The sequence below is a fragment of the Rhincodon typus genome, chromosome 2 (genome assembly GCF_021869965.1).
Source record: "Rhincodon typus isolate 14 chromosome 2, sRhiTyp1.1, whole genome shotgun sequence".
Taxonomy (NCBI): Eukaryota; Metazoa; Chordata; class Chondrichthyes; order Orectolobiformes; family Rhincodontidae; genus Rhincodon; species Rhincodon typus.
In genome coordinates this window covers 36,174,899-36,189,212 of record NC_063333.1, presented here as the reverse complement: position 1 = coordinate 36,189,212, position 14,314 = coordinate 36,174,899, and the positions used below count along the sequence as shown (strand labels likewise).

Below are 14,314 nucleotides of genomic sequence, written 5' to 3'. Positions count from 1 at the left end.
CTTGTATGCTGCAAAATTGAAGGTCCATGTGACAACTACGTTCATTTCCAACCAATACAGTTTGCTCACTACTTTTTCCCTCCTGAAAATCACAGGATTGCTATAGCACAGGCGGTGGCCATTCAGCACATCGTGCCTGCACCAGTTCAGCCCTTTAACTGTGTATGTCTCTCTACAGATGGCTGAGGGAGTGGAGTTTGAGTCTGATTTATTTTTGTCACATGAGCTGAGATACAATGAAAAGTGTTGTTTTGCATGCTATATGGACAGATTGTACCACACAAATTGCATGTTTGTGTTTTGTTTATTTTGCACTGAGCAGGGACCCCTTTCACACCTTAACTTACACCCACTTTGCATCTCTTTTTCTCTGTCACCACCATCAAAAACCCCATTTGCTTTTTGCACTGGGCCCATACCTCTGTTCAAAAGAGTAAAACAGTTTTCAATACCTTTCAGTTCTGAAGAAGTGATCAGTGACTTGCAACATAAACTCTGTTTCTCTCTCTACACAGATGCTGCCAGATCTGCGGAGTTTTTCTAGCATTCTTTGCATTTGTTTCAGATTTCCAGTATCTGCACTATTTTGCCTTTGTTCATGTGTCGTTCAGAGGTTTTACCTATTTTTCCCTCTGGTCTATTAGGGATGGGCAGTAAATGTCAGTTAGTCAGTAACATGCGCATACAACAAACAACCATATTTATCAAAAGTCAGTCTTTGACTTAGTGTCTTATTGTCAAAAGGATCAGGATTCCTGAAGCTTTGGAGCTCTGTCAGGACTATTGGAGCTCTGGCTCTGAAATCTTGGTTGGAACCCACCTGGATAGTCACGTTTAGTGAGTGTGGATTAGGGCTCAAAGAAGTTGGAAGAGACAACAAAATCCTTCTGCAACATAGGACTGAATCCCTTGCCATAATAATCTATTATTCCGTGATATCAGGCATGAATAATAGTGCCAAGAACAGAAGTTGCTGGAAAAGCTCAGCAGGTCTGGCAGCATCTGTGAAGAGAAATTAGAGTTCGCGTTTCAGGACCAGTGACCCTTCCTGGGAACTTATGGTCACTAGGAAAGTGTCGGTTTACATGCAGAAGATAGGGGGGTGCGGGGGGTAAGGAGTAAATGATAGGGTGGGGATAGAGCCCAAAGAGAGAGAAGAACAATTGGACAGACAAAGGCTTTGATAACGATATGGCTGGGAGGGTGAATAGCTATTAATGGGGGCTGTTAGTGGCTAACATTCCACAGACAGCCACTTTCACCGCATCCTGAGATCCACACTCAGTGCCATGCTAAGTCATACACACGCTCTCGACCTTTCGCTCCAACAGCATCGTGTCACGCTGGGTCGGGGCTGCACCAATGCACAGTTCCACTTCATCCTTCGGCTCATTCGTCGTGCTAACAAGAAACTTTTCCATTTCCTTTCAGGCATCAAGGCCCACAAGATGCAACAACTCAAAGATACCCATGGCTCTCTGGAATCTTCCTCCCCTCCCCTTCCCTCTGACTCCATCCCCTCCCCCACCCCACCTCCTGTCGGGATTCACCATCCCTCCTGATCTTCCCCTCTCTGATGTTGAACGTTTTGTACTCAAAGCTCTCAGCTTTATCCCTCGACATCCCCACTTTAATGAATTACGAGCACGACATGGTGTCTAACACTTCTTCCGTCGCCTATACCTCTGTGCCCATTTCTTGGACAAGAGTCCTCACCCCATTTCAGATATCTCGTTGCCCAGCTCCAACACTCCCCCTTCTCTTGGACCTGTCTCTCTGGCCTTGTACCTGCACTCAATTTGTTCATCAAGAACTGTCAATGTGACATTGGTCACCTCAATTTCTTTGTCCCTCTCACCCAATCCAACCGATCTCCCTCTCATCTGACTGCACCCTGACTTTGTAACTAAGCCTGCCGATAAGGGTGGTGCTGTGGTAGTCTGGCGTACTGACCTGTACATTGCAGAGGCTGAGTGCCAGCTCTCAGATACCTCCTCCTGTCTCCCCCTGGCATCAGGCCATTGTGCCAACTACAATAACTGACCTCATTTCATCTGGTGATCTCCCCACTCCACTGCCTTCGAGCTGATAGAAGCAACATGTGTGGGGCTGGGGAACTACTTCCTTCTGAAAATTCACAAACAGGACTGCCCGGGCAGACGCATTGTTTCAGCCTGCTCCTGCCCCACAGAACTCATCTCTTCCTACTTTGACTCAGTCTTTCCTCCCTTGGTGCAGTCCCTGCCCACTTACATCCGTGATTCCTCTGACGCCAGTTTCAGAATTTCCAGTTTGCAGGCTCCAGCCGCCTCCTGTTTACCGTGGACATGCAACCCCTTTACATGTCCATCCCCCACCAGGATGGTCTCAGGGCTCTCTGCTGCATTCTGGAGCAAATGTCCGAACCATCCAAATGCACAACCACCCTCCTCCATTTGGCCAAGTTCGCCCTCACCCTGAACAATTTCTCTTTTAATTCCTCTCATTTTCTTCAGGTCAGAGGGATGGCCATGGGTACCTGCATGCTTGTCTCTTCATGGGGTACGTGGAATATTCTGTGTTTCAGTCCTATTCTGGCTCCCACCCACAACACTTTCTCTACTATATCGACAATATCATCGGTGCTGCTTCCCTTTCTCGTCCGGAATTGGAAAAGTTAATCGATTTCACCTCCAATTTCCGCACCACCCTTGCTTTTTCCTGGTCTATATCTGACTCTTCCCTTCCCTTCCTTGCCTCTCTGTTTCCATTTCTGGGGATAGACTGGCCACTAATTTCCATTATGAACCCACCCAACTGTCACAATTATCTGGACTATACATCCTCTCACCCTGCTTCCTGTAACAACTCCATTCCATTCTCCCAGTTCCTCCACCTCCATCACATATGATCCATTGAGGCCATATTCGACAAGGGAGACTCCGAAATGTCCACCTTCCTCCTCAACCGAGGATTCCCCAGCACTGTTGTTGATAGCGCCTTCAACCTGGTCTGTCCCATCTCCCGCACTTCTGTCTTCAACGCCTCTTTTCCCTCCCGCAACAGCGATAGGGTTCCCCTTGTCCTTACCTACCATCCCACTATCATTCAGATCAAGAAGATCATCAGCTATCATTTCCGCCACCTCCAGTGAGAAGACACCACCAGACACAGTTCCTTGTCTGCCTTCTTCAGGGACCGTTCCCTCTGGGACACCCTGGTCCACTCTTCCTTCACCCCAACAACCCCCCCCACAGCCCCACGGCACCTTCCCCAAAACCGCCGAAAATGCCCGTTTACCTCTTCCCTCCCCAGTATCCAAGGGCCCAAACATACCTTCCAGGTGAAGCAACACTTTACCTGCACCTCACATAATCTTGTCTACTGCATTCCCTACTCACAACGTGGTGTCCTCTACTTTGGGGAAACAAAGCGTAGACTAGGTGACTGCTTTGCAGAACATCTATGTTCTGTCCACAGAAAAGACCCTGAGCTACCTGTTGCCTGCCACTTTAACACACCACCCTGTTCCCTGACCAACATCTGTGTTTCAGGCTTGCTGCAGTGTTCCAGTGAAGCTCAATGCAAACTGGAAGAACAACACATCATTTTCCACTTGGGGACCCTGCAGCGTTCTGGAGTTAATATTGAGTTCAATAATTTTATGGCCTGAACTCTCCCATAAGAGCCCCCTACCCCACACACTAGGCCTTGTTTTCACTGTCTGACATTACACACTACCTATTGTTAGTCACTAACAGTCTCTGTTAACAGCTTTTTACTCTCCCAGCCAGATGGTTATCCACTCCTTTGTCTGTCCAACTGTTTTTTCTCTCTTTGGGCTCTATCACCAATTGTTGCTTACTCCTTACCCCCTTCCCCCACCCTAAATTCTGCATATAAGCCGACATTTTCCTAACTGCCATCGCTCCTAAGGAAGGATCACCAGACTTAAAATGTTAACTCTGATTTCTCTTCACAGATGCTGCCAGACCTGCTAAGCTTTTCCAGAAACTTCTACTTCTGTTTCTGTTTTATTTTCTGATTTACAGCATCCGCAGTTCTTTCAGTTTTTATTAGCAATAGTGCACCTGGAGACACCATTGTAAAGTATGACACCTTCAGTAATCTGAACCTTTGATGCTTTCTCTCATCCTGCATCCTTCTGTAATCAAAAAAAGTATCACTCCTCATACTGTGTCAAGCATGAGTGAACCTCGACACACATGCAATATATTAATTTAGGATTGGAGTTACATCTGAGTTTTTCATTACTCACTTGTGAGACATGGGCAGTGTTAGCTGGGCTGGTATTTATTGCCCATCCCTAGTTGATCTTGAGGATATGGTAGTGGGTTGCCTTCCTGAAACGCTGTAGTCTATGTCAGTTGTTACTGAACGTCGATGATGGAGGGATTGAGTGTTTGTGTATCAGTCAAACAGGCTGTTTTATCCTGAATGGTGTCAAGCTTCTTGAGTGTTGCTGGGGCTGCACCCATTCAGGCAAGTGGGGAATATTTCATCAGACTCCTGACTTATGCCTTGTGGACAGACTTTGGGGAGTCAAAATGTGAGTAACTCACCACAGTATTCCTAGCCTCTGACCTGTTCTTGTAGCCATCGTATTTATATGATGAGTCTAGCTGAGCTTCTGGTCAGCCAGAGACTTTTTCCTAGGGTGGAGGTAGCTATTACGAGGGGGTATAGTTTTAACGTGAGTAGAGGTAGATATAGGGGAGATGACAGAGGTAGGTTTTTCACTCAGAGAGTGGTAGGGGCATGGAGTGCATTGCCGGAGAGGGTAGTGGAGTCAGCCTCATTAGGGGCATTTAAGCGGCTATTAGATAGGCATATGGATGATAGTATAAGGTAGGGGTGGAGGTTAGATAGACCTTAGGTTTAGGTAAAAGTTCGGCACAACATTGTGGGCCGAAGGGCCTGTACTGTGCTGTAATGTTCTATGTTCTATGTTCTGCTCAATGGTAATCCCCAGGATGTTAATACAAGCAGTCCCTGGATTGAGAAAGGGATCTGTTCTGGAGGATGTTCACAATTTGATTTGTACACAAGTTGGAATACAATGGAGGACAATATAAAATCACCGTTCGTAAGTACAGGAAATATTCTTATGTTGGGTCTTTAGAATTATACCCCTGTATGGGATCATGTTCATAACTACGAGCACCCATTAATCAGACATTCTTAAATCATTGATCCCCTGTAGAGCGGAATTCAGTGATAGTAATATCTTTGAATGTCAAGGAATGGTGGTTAGATTCTCTCTTAAAGAGCCGTTTGATTTATTATAGAAAATTTGAACTATCTAGGAATTTATTGTAGGAAATTTAAGATGGCAATAGCCATTTATGAATTGTCATTACTGGCAAAATATACATTAAAGACAAAGTTTTCGGATACAGAAATACTGCAGTGAAGTTGGGTCCCAGCTGGAGCACCAAATGGGGACTTGTTTGCCTATTTTAAACCTTGTCAGTGGTAAAGAAAATCAGATAGGACAGAATGCAAAATGGACTGACCAATTCTCTATCACCTATTCTGCACTACTCCCCATGGCCAATTACACTTGAATGACTAAATTTATAAAAGAAATAAGCAACAGACTCAATAGAACTATGATAATGTCACTAGACATTAATACCCACTAGTGAAGATCAACAGAAATCAGGAACGGAATCAATTATTTCTGAAAATATGAGCCACAAGTCAGATGGTTGCCTGGATACCACAGTGAGTTAGGATTCCCAATACCTGAACTTAAATCCATCCCATGAAATGACAAATTTGGATTTGAAGCTCCAGTGAGTTTGCTGAATGTCATCCTGGATACTGTTAGGCAAAGCACCCTATTCAAAGCCATCTATAATTTACCATAAATTGACAAACTCACAGAGAAATTTGAAGAATATTAACTGGAAATACATCTCAATGCTATCTGTGGCATGTAGTGATGAACTTTTTAACTTAATTCTTTAATTTTTTTTGCAGCTAGATTTTGTACCTAGGTACTTTAGTACCTACGATGGTGCTGAGAATGGTGACATTCTACACTTTTCACTGTATTCATGTACACCTGTACTTGAGTACACAAGACAATAAAACCTAAATCCAAATCTAAAAACTCTAAATCTTCTGTATCCAAAAAGCATCTGGATAAGAGTTTATGCTATCTGAGTCAAATTAAATGCAAGCTATTTACCATCTGATGCTATATAGAATTAAATCTATGCTTTCCATCTGCACAACAGGCTATAATTGCAAAAACAGTGTCCATAGACTCAACATTACCTCAAAACTGAAAAAGATCTTGAAATTATGCCATCTGATAATGTCATAGAAAGAGCTCCTTTGGTGCATGTAAACCCTTTGTCTTCCCTTTGTTAGCTTTTGAAGCATATTGTGTTTTCAAATCATAACTTTAAAAAAGTTCTCCACTGAAGTTGTAATTTCCAGCATTCAGCTGCCCAGCTGGGAGTGTTAATCCAGTTAAAAGTTGAAGTGTAATTTAAATAAAAGAAAAATACAAGACATACTTCTGCTATGCCACAAGTAAATAACAATGCTGATATTAGAAAATCTTTTATTCACAAAGGAATAGGTGAGTCAATCTTCTCATTTGCTGGAGAATTTTTAGTAAATCCAACACTAACCAAAAGTAATTACACCAACAGTGACTAAAGTAGGTATTTAATTTCTTTTTGCAGTCATTACAACACAATAATAAAAAGTTCGAAGATAATAAATGTTTTGCAAAATTGCACAAGGCACATGAAAAGCAAATAAATGGAAGAATTTAAACGAGTTGTAGACTTGCTCGCGGAGCTGGTGTGTTTGATTGCAGACATTTCCTTACCCTGCTGGGTAACATCGTCAGTGCTCCTCTAGTGAAGTGTTGGTGTTCTGTCCCGCTTGTTATTTATATGCCTCGGTTTGCTGGGGTGGTTGGTAGCACTTCCGGTTCTGTTTCTCAGTGGTTTGTATCCGTATTGTCAGTTTTTCTCCAGTTTGGCCTATGTAATGTTTCTCACAGTCCTTGCATGGTATTTTGTATATTACACCAGTTTTGCTGATTTTGAGTATGGGATCCTTTATGTTCATCAGTATCTGTTGCAGGGTGGTTGTTGGTTTGTGGGCTGCCCTGATACCTAATGGTCTGAGTAGTCTTGTGATCATCTCTGAAATGTCCTTGATAGGGTGATTAGTGAGTTTGGTCCTGTTGTGTCTTCCTGTTGTGGTCTGTCTTGGTGAGAATTGGTCGTGTCTCTTGGCGTCAATAGCTGTCGTAGGGTTTGTGGGCTACTCTGATACCTCTGACACCTAGGGGTCAGTAACATAAAGGATCCCTCGTTATACACGAACACCAACTAGCCCACAACTGCCTCCACAAATACAAGTGGAAAACTGCGCCCCAAGAAGCTCTGTATTCCAATGCAACTGACCAGGGGTGGACATCCACACTGGAACAAGCCATCAGCATACAACAACAAAAGACCAGAACAAGCAAAAGCATAGCCCTTCAGGAAAACTGTCCAAAATCACCCATATCAACGACAGTGACAACACAGAGTCATGGATTAAAAACATCTCAGACCGACCACTTACAGACAGAGAAGACCATCCTAGTATGCGGACTGAAATTATAACTGCAGAGACACCAAAAAAACTTCCTGATTGTGCTGGAATTGACACTGAAGAGCAACAGATTCACAGAGGAAATACAACAGACCATCAGAGAGATGATAGTCCCGACACTGAGCAGAAAAGGTAAGTGGAACACATTCAACATAGAAGAGAGGAAAGCCCTGGAAAGACTCGAGAAAGACAGAAACATTGTAATCTTACTGGTGGACAAAGAACACATGACAGTAATCCTCAATTGAGCCCAATACATTGAGAGACCTAATGCACTAATAGCAGATACTGACACTTACCAACAGATGGCGATAGACCCAACACCATAGTTAGCGAACCGGATTACAATGATCCTGAAGAAATTACACAACTCAGGAGACATCAGCAAGACAGACTACTGAAAAATGAAGCCAGAGGGATCCATCACACCCCGATTCTATGGACTCCCCAAGGTACACAAACAGGAGTCCCCCTCAGACCCATTGTCTCACTGCCAGGTACACCAACATATAGACTTGCCAAAGAACTACAACAGAAATGGAAATACTTAGCAGACAACACTACCCACTCCATCCACTCATCCCAAGAATTCCTCAACTTCATCAAGGACACCACGATAGAAAATGTCAAGATGATGATATCCTTTGATGTAATAACGCTATCTACATCCACAAACATCGATCTAGCCAAAGAAACAAAAAATCTACTGGGCGAATCAAGTAGGATTACAACCCAGGACACCAACAACATCAATAAGGACGCCACCATGAAACTACTAGATCTGTGCCTCACAACCCACTTCACCTTCAACAACAGCATATACAAACAAATCAACAGAACACTGATGGGATCCCCAATATCAGGACTGATTGCAGAAGCAGTAATGCGAAGGTTAGAATGGACAGCACACCCCACTATAAAACCCAAACTCTGGGTCTGATATGTAGACAATACCTTTGTAATTACTAAATGCACAAAACTAGAAGAAACCCACTGACACATAAACAACATCCTTACTGGGACAAAATTCATGAAAGAAGAAGAGAACAACAACCGACTACCCTTCCTGAACATTATGATAGAACACAAAAACAACGGGGAACTCCAGACCAGCGTATACAGGAAGACCACACAAAAGGATCAGATACTCAATCACACTAGTAACCATCCCAACGTCCACAAACGGAGCTGCATCAGGACACTGTTTAAATGATCTACCACACATTGTAGCAAACTGGAACTACACAAAGCAGAACGGGAACACCTATACAGAGTCTTCAAAAGAATAGATACCTGAAAAGCACAATCCACTGTTACCTCTGAGCCAGGCTGCAACAAGAAAACACAACAAGACCAGACTCACTATCACCCTACCGTACATGAAAGACATTTCAGAGATGATCACAAGACTACACAGACCACTAGGCATCAGGGTAGCCCACAAACCAACAACCACCCTGCGACAGCTACTGACGAATGTAAAGTATCCCATACCGAAAATCAGCAAAACCGGTGTAATTTACAAAATACCATGCAAGGACTGTGAGAAGCACTAAATAGGCCAAACTGGAAGAAAACTGACAATATGGATACACAAACACCAACTAGAACCCAAGAGACACGACCAATTCTCACTGGTCTCAGTATACACGGACAAAGAAGGACACGAATTTGACTGGGACAACATATCCATAATAGCACAAGCCAAATAGAGACATGCCAGGGAATTCCTGGAGGCCTGGCATTCCAACTGGAACTCCATCAACAAGCACATTGAACTAGACCCGATACACAAACCACTGAGAAACAGAACAGAAGTAATACCAACCACCCCAGCAAACAGAGGCATATAAATAACAAGCAGGACAGAACACCAACACTTCACCGGAGGCCCCTGACGATGTTACCTAGCAGGGTGACAAAACGTCTGCAATCAAACCCTCTGGCTTGGCAAGCATTTCTACAATCTCAATTTTTCAATTGATCTTAGTGACCTTCAGGTGTGCTGGGAGAGATTGTCCTGGGGTTTCACACAGTATCATGTCCGATGAACAGATAACACTAAGATTGGTGGAGAAGCAGATAGTGAAGGGGACTGTCGGAGAATGTAGCAGAATATAGATAGATTGGAGAGTTGGGCGGAGAAATGGCAGATGGAGTTCAATCCAGGCAAATGCGAGGTGATGCATTTTGGAAGATCCAATTCAAGAGAGAACTATGTGGTAAATGGAAAAGCCCTGGGGAAAATTGATGCACAGAGAGATCTGGGTGTTCAGGTCCATTGTACCCTGAAGGTGGCAATGCAGGTGGATAGAGTGGTCAAGAAGGCATATGGCATGCTTTCATTCATTGGACGGGGTATTGACTACAAGAGTCGACAGGTCATGTTACAGATGTATAGGATTTTGGTTCGACCACATTTGGAATAATGCGTACAGTTCTGGTTGCCACATTACCAAAAGGATGTGGATGCTTTGGAGAGGGTGCAGAGGAGGTTCACCAGGATGTTGCCTGGTATGGAGGGCGCTAGCTATGAAGAGAGGTTGAGTAGATTAGGATTATTTACATTAGAAAGATGGAGGTTGAGGGGGGACCTGATTAAGGTCTACAAAATCATGAGAGGTATAGACAGGGTGGATAGCAAGAAGCTTTTTCCCAGAGTGGGGGGACTGAATTACTAGAAGTCACGGTTTCAAGGTGAGAGGGGAAAAGTTTAAGGGAGATATGCGTGGAAAGTTCTTTACACAGAGGGTGGTGGGTGCCTGGAATGCGTTGCCAGCGGAGGTGGTAGAGGCGGGCACGATAGAGTCATTAAGATGTATCTAGACAGATACATGAATGGACAGGGAGCAGAGGGATACAGACCCTTGGAAAATAGGCGACAGGATCTGGATCAGCGCAGGCTTGGAGGGCCAAAGGGCCTGTTCCTGTGCTGTAATTTTCTTTGTTCTTTGTTCTTTGAACACCACCAACGATCCCCCCTCCACCACGCCCCCACCAATATCCCCACACCTGCAAAAGTCCTAAACTAAAGGCAATAATCAAAGAAATAATAATTCCACATTTTACTCAGTCTGATATTTATGGGAGTTACTATTTAAATTCTATTCATGATTTTTATGTTGGTATCACTTCCGCAAATGAACACAGACAATGGACCATCAGTGTCTTTATGGAGCATGCGCAGCTAATAGGAATCCAATTAACTTTGGTTTTCTCCCAAGTTTGTCTGCTTCTGTTCTGAAGCTGCTGATTCTTGCTGTGATATGGTTCCTCAGGGATCAATGTACATTAGAGATCTGAACACACCACTAATACAATCCTGCCACTAGGCACCTTGTCCAGTTGATCAATCATATTTGTCAGACTATAGACTGAAACTGTTCAATCTGCCAAGACCCTAATTGACATTCATAGTTATCTGCCATTTAGGCCAGCATTTGTTGCTCATCTCTATTTACCCAGTGGGCAGTTAAGAGCCAACCACATTACTGGGAATCTGGTGTCACATGTAGGTCAGACTTGGTAAGGATGGCAAATATCCTTCCTAATGGAGATAGTGAACCAAATGGTTTTTACAATAATTCACAGTGGTTACATGATCGCCATTTAGCTAGCTTTTCTTTATTGAAATCAAATTTCACCATGAGAACATTAACGTGATGTTTTGAATTACTAGCCCAGTGACATTACTACTAACAGCCAGTGAACTACTCTTAAAATGCAGCCACTGTAGTAATACAAAAAATTCAGCAGCCAATATTTGCACAACTGAATCACACAAACAGCAATGTGGAAATGACTACAGATTCTCTGTGCTATTGATTTAAGGATAAATATTGGCCAGGGCACCAGATAACTCTCTGCTGCTTTCAAAATACTGCCATGGGAACTTTAACATGCAACTATGAGAATAGACAGAGTCTAATTTTCGTTTCTCATCTAAAAGACAGTATATCTGATCCGGCCTCAAAATACAAGGGTGCAGTCACTGAATTCATCCCAGAAATCCCCAAACTACCGACGGAATTTCAATTATAGTGTCAGCCAATCAAAGGAAAATCACCTCCATATGTAGAGTGAACTGAATCAGAGAGGAACTACTTCATACTATGCCCATTAATACAGTCCATTCTGCCAACCAATGTCCTTTTGAAGTTTGATATGATCCTCTTCACAGTGTACAATTGTGACAAGATGTGCCTTTAAGAGAGATTTGTTCTGTCCTGGTTCTTTTGAAGAGAGATGTTGTAAACCTGGTGCTGAGGTTGCCATGCCATGGAAAGCAGAGTAAGTGGCTTTGGGGTTTTTTTTAGACAAAAGAAGCATGAGTGGGTGGAGTCAGGCTCACACAGATCCAGAGTTTTAGTTTTTGCTTTCAATTGTTAATGTTGAGGTTTTGGAGTTAAAGCTGTTCAATACAGCTCTCTCTCTGCTGCTGCATAAGTCTGAGGTCTCTTTCTGCTGCTAGACTACTTGTTTCAGTATTTCATTCTGCTGGATTGAAGTAAGAAGACGGCATGTGAGAATAACACTGTTTTGCTGAATTTGCCTTTGCCAAGGGTTTGTTTATGGGATGCTGCTATATCGGAACAGTTGGTGAGTAGTAACAAAATAATGTATCATTTAACTAAGTACTTTGATAGAGTTAAAGTTATGTCAATTCCTTTTTTTTTGTTTGTATTTTAACTGCAGTGTAAGAAAAGGATGTTTTATTTAAAGCCCAGTAGTTTGACCAATTGAACCACATCTGGAATGCAGCACCTTACACTTATCTTTAAATGAAAAAGAAGTCGGGTCTAGTCGATAACCTTGCCATGTTTTGAGGGGCTTTGGTCTGGTCCATAACACAATATCTACAAGTTTCACATCATCTTCAAATTTTGTTTATCTAATACCTCAGCCATGCCTCTTACCTCCGTTCACAAATCCTCTTTTTGGATCTAATCAGTTCCATTCTTCCTTTTACTACTCATTTAAAATTTATTTGTTTTTGAAAGACTTTTAGATTCCCTTTATGTAAGCAGCTACACTTTTCTCATTCGTTCCCTTTCCTTCTCATATTTATTTTTTCAATTCCCCTCTGAACTGTCTATGTTTACTATGGTTCTTGTTTGTCCTTATTACGCGACTGACATTAATCATTTGTACACCTTCTTGATTCCAAGATGAAAGTGTTACCAGCTGAGTGACAATTGGCACTAACGGTTTTCAATAAGATTCAGCAGGAGTGAAACTGAATTTCTGATTTGTCTCTTCCTTCACATTGAAGACACTGAGTCTTCAAGTTTTCTTTTTGATAAGAAAACTTATCTTGGAGCAGCTGAGAGCTGGAATGGAGTGGACTGGAGCACTGGAATGGTGCAGAGTGGTTGAGAGCCGGAGCGGAGCAGGCTGGAGACCTGGAGCAGCTGAGAGCTGGAGTGGAGCGGGCTGGAGGTCTGGAGCAGAGCTGGAGGTCTGGATTGGGGTCTGGCACAGCCAGTCGGTAAATTGTGAGGCCAGTCAAGCCATGGATGGAAATCCCTGAACTGATCTACTGAAATGTAATTTTTATCTGTAACATGTTTCTCTCACTGTAATGTTTATCCTTTTAACTGTGTCTTATTTCTAACTTATACACTGTAGGTAATGCAATTATTTTCTTCTTTATTCCTCTTTTTGTATCAAAAATTTGTACTTCGGTATTTTGTACCCCAGATGGTGCCATGAAAGGTGACATTGTAAACTTTTCACCGTACTCCTGTACTTCTGTATTTGAGTACACGTGACAATAAAACCAAATTCTAATTCCAATTCTTAATTGTAACACTCATATTGCTAACCCAGATCATCTGAATGAACTCATTGCAAATTATAGATCATATTCTTGGCTATGTGACTAATTTCTATTGTTAGCAAAGAAAATTCAATTCAATTATAAATAAGGTTGTAAAAGACTCATCGATTATATCTTTTTTTAATGCATGTGATGAATCAGACTTTTCATTAAGTTAGAGTCATATAATATTGGAGATCTACAGCACAGAAAAAGATCCATCAAGCCATCACATTGAGCTGCTCAAAAACCATCACCTAAATATTCCAACTTCATTTTCTAATATTTGACCTACATCCTTGTTTCCTTTGGCATACTTCTTAATATTTCTTAAATGTTATGAGGGGTTCGGTCTCTACCACTCTTAGAAGCTCCAGATTCCTAGCACCCTCTGGATGAAAAAGGTTATCCTCATATCTCCTCTAAACCTTCTGCCTTGATTTTAAATCTATGTCCCTGGTCACTGATCCCTCCAGCAAGGGGAAAAATTCCTCCCTTTCTGCCCCAACTATGCCCTTATAATTTTATACCTCCCGATCAAATCCCCTCTCAATCTCCTCTGCTCTAAGGAAAAGAACTCCAGTCTATCCAATCTTTCTTCATAACAGATGGTAACATCCTTGGAAATCCCCTCCACACCTTCTCCAAGGACACCACACCCTTCCTATACAATGGATGCCAGAACTGCACCCAAGTTATCTTGTTAGTCAGAAGAAAAAATTGCCTTGTGTTCTGAATTGTAATTATTGAGCCTTATGTTAGGACTTCTTTTTACTCATGAGTGAGATGTGGATATTGCTCACTGAGGCAGAATTTACTGCCCATCCATAATTGATCTAGAAAGTGTAGGAACTGCAGATGCTGGAG

The 14,314-nt window shown here is 42.6% G+C and overlaps 1 protein-coding gene across 1 annotated transcript in view; it reads left to right on the top strand.

The window, feature by feature from the left end:
- The window catches only part of myo3a (myosin IIIA), a 355,589-nt gene that overhangs the window by 44,684 nt on the left and 296,591 nt on the right, over window positions 1–14,314 (top strand). The window contains 1 exon segment of the mRNA XM_048606878.1: window positions 14,210–14,254. Within this exon segment, the coding sequence (XP_048462835.1) occupies window positions 14,210–14,254 (45 nt within the window).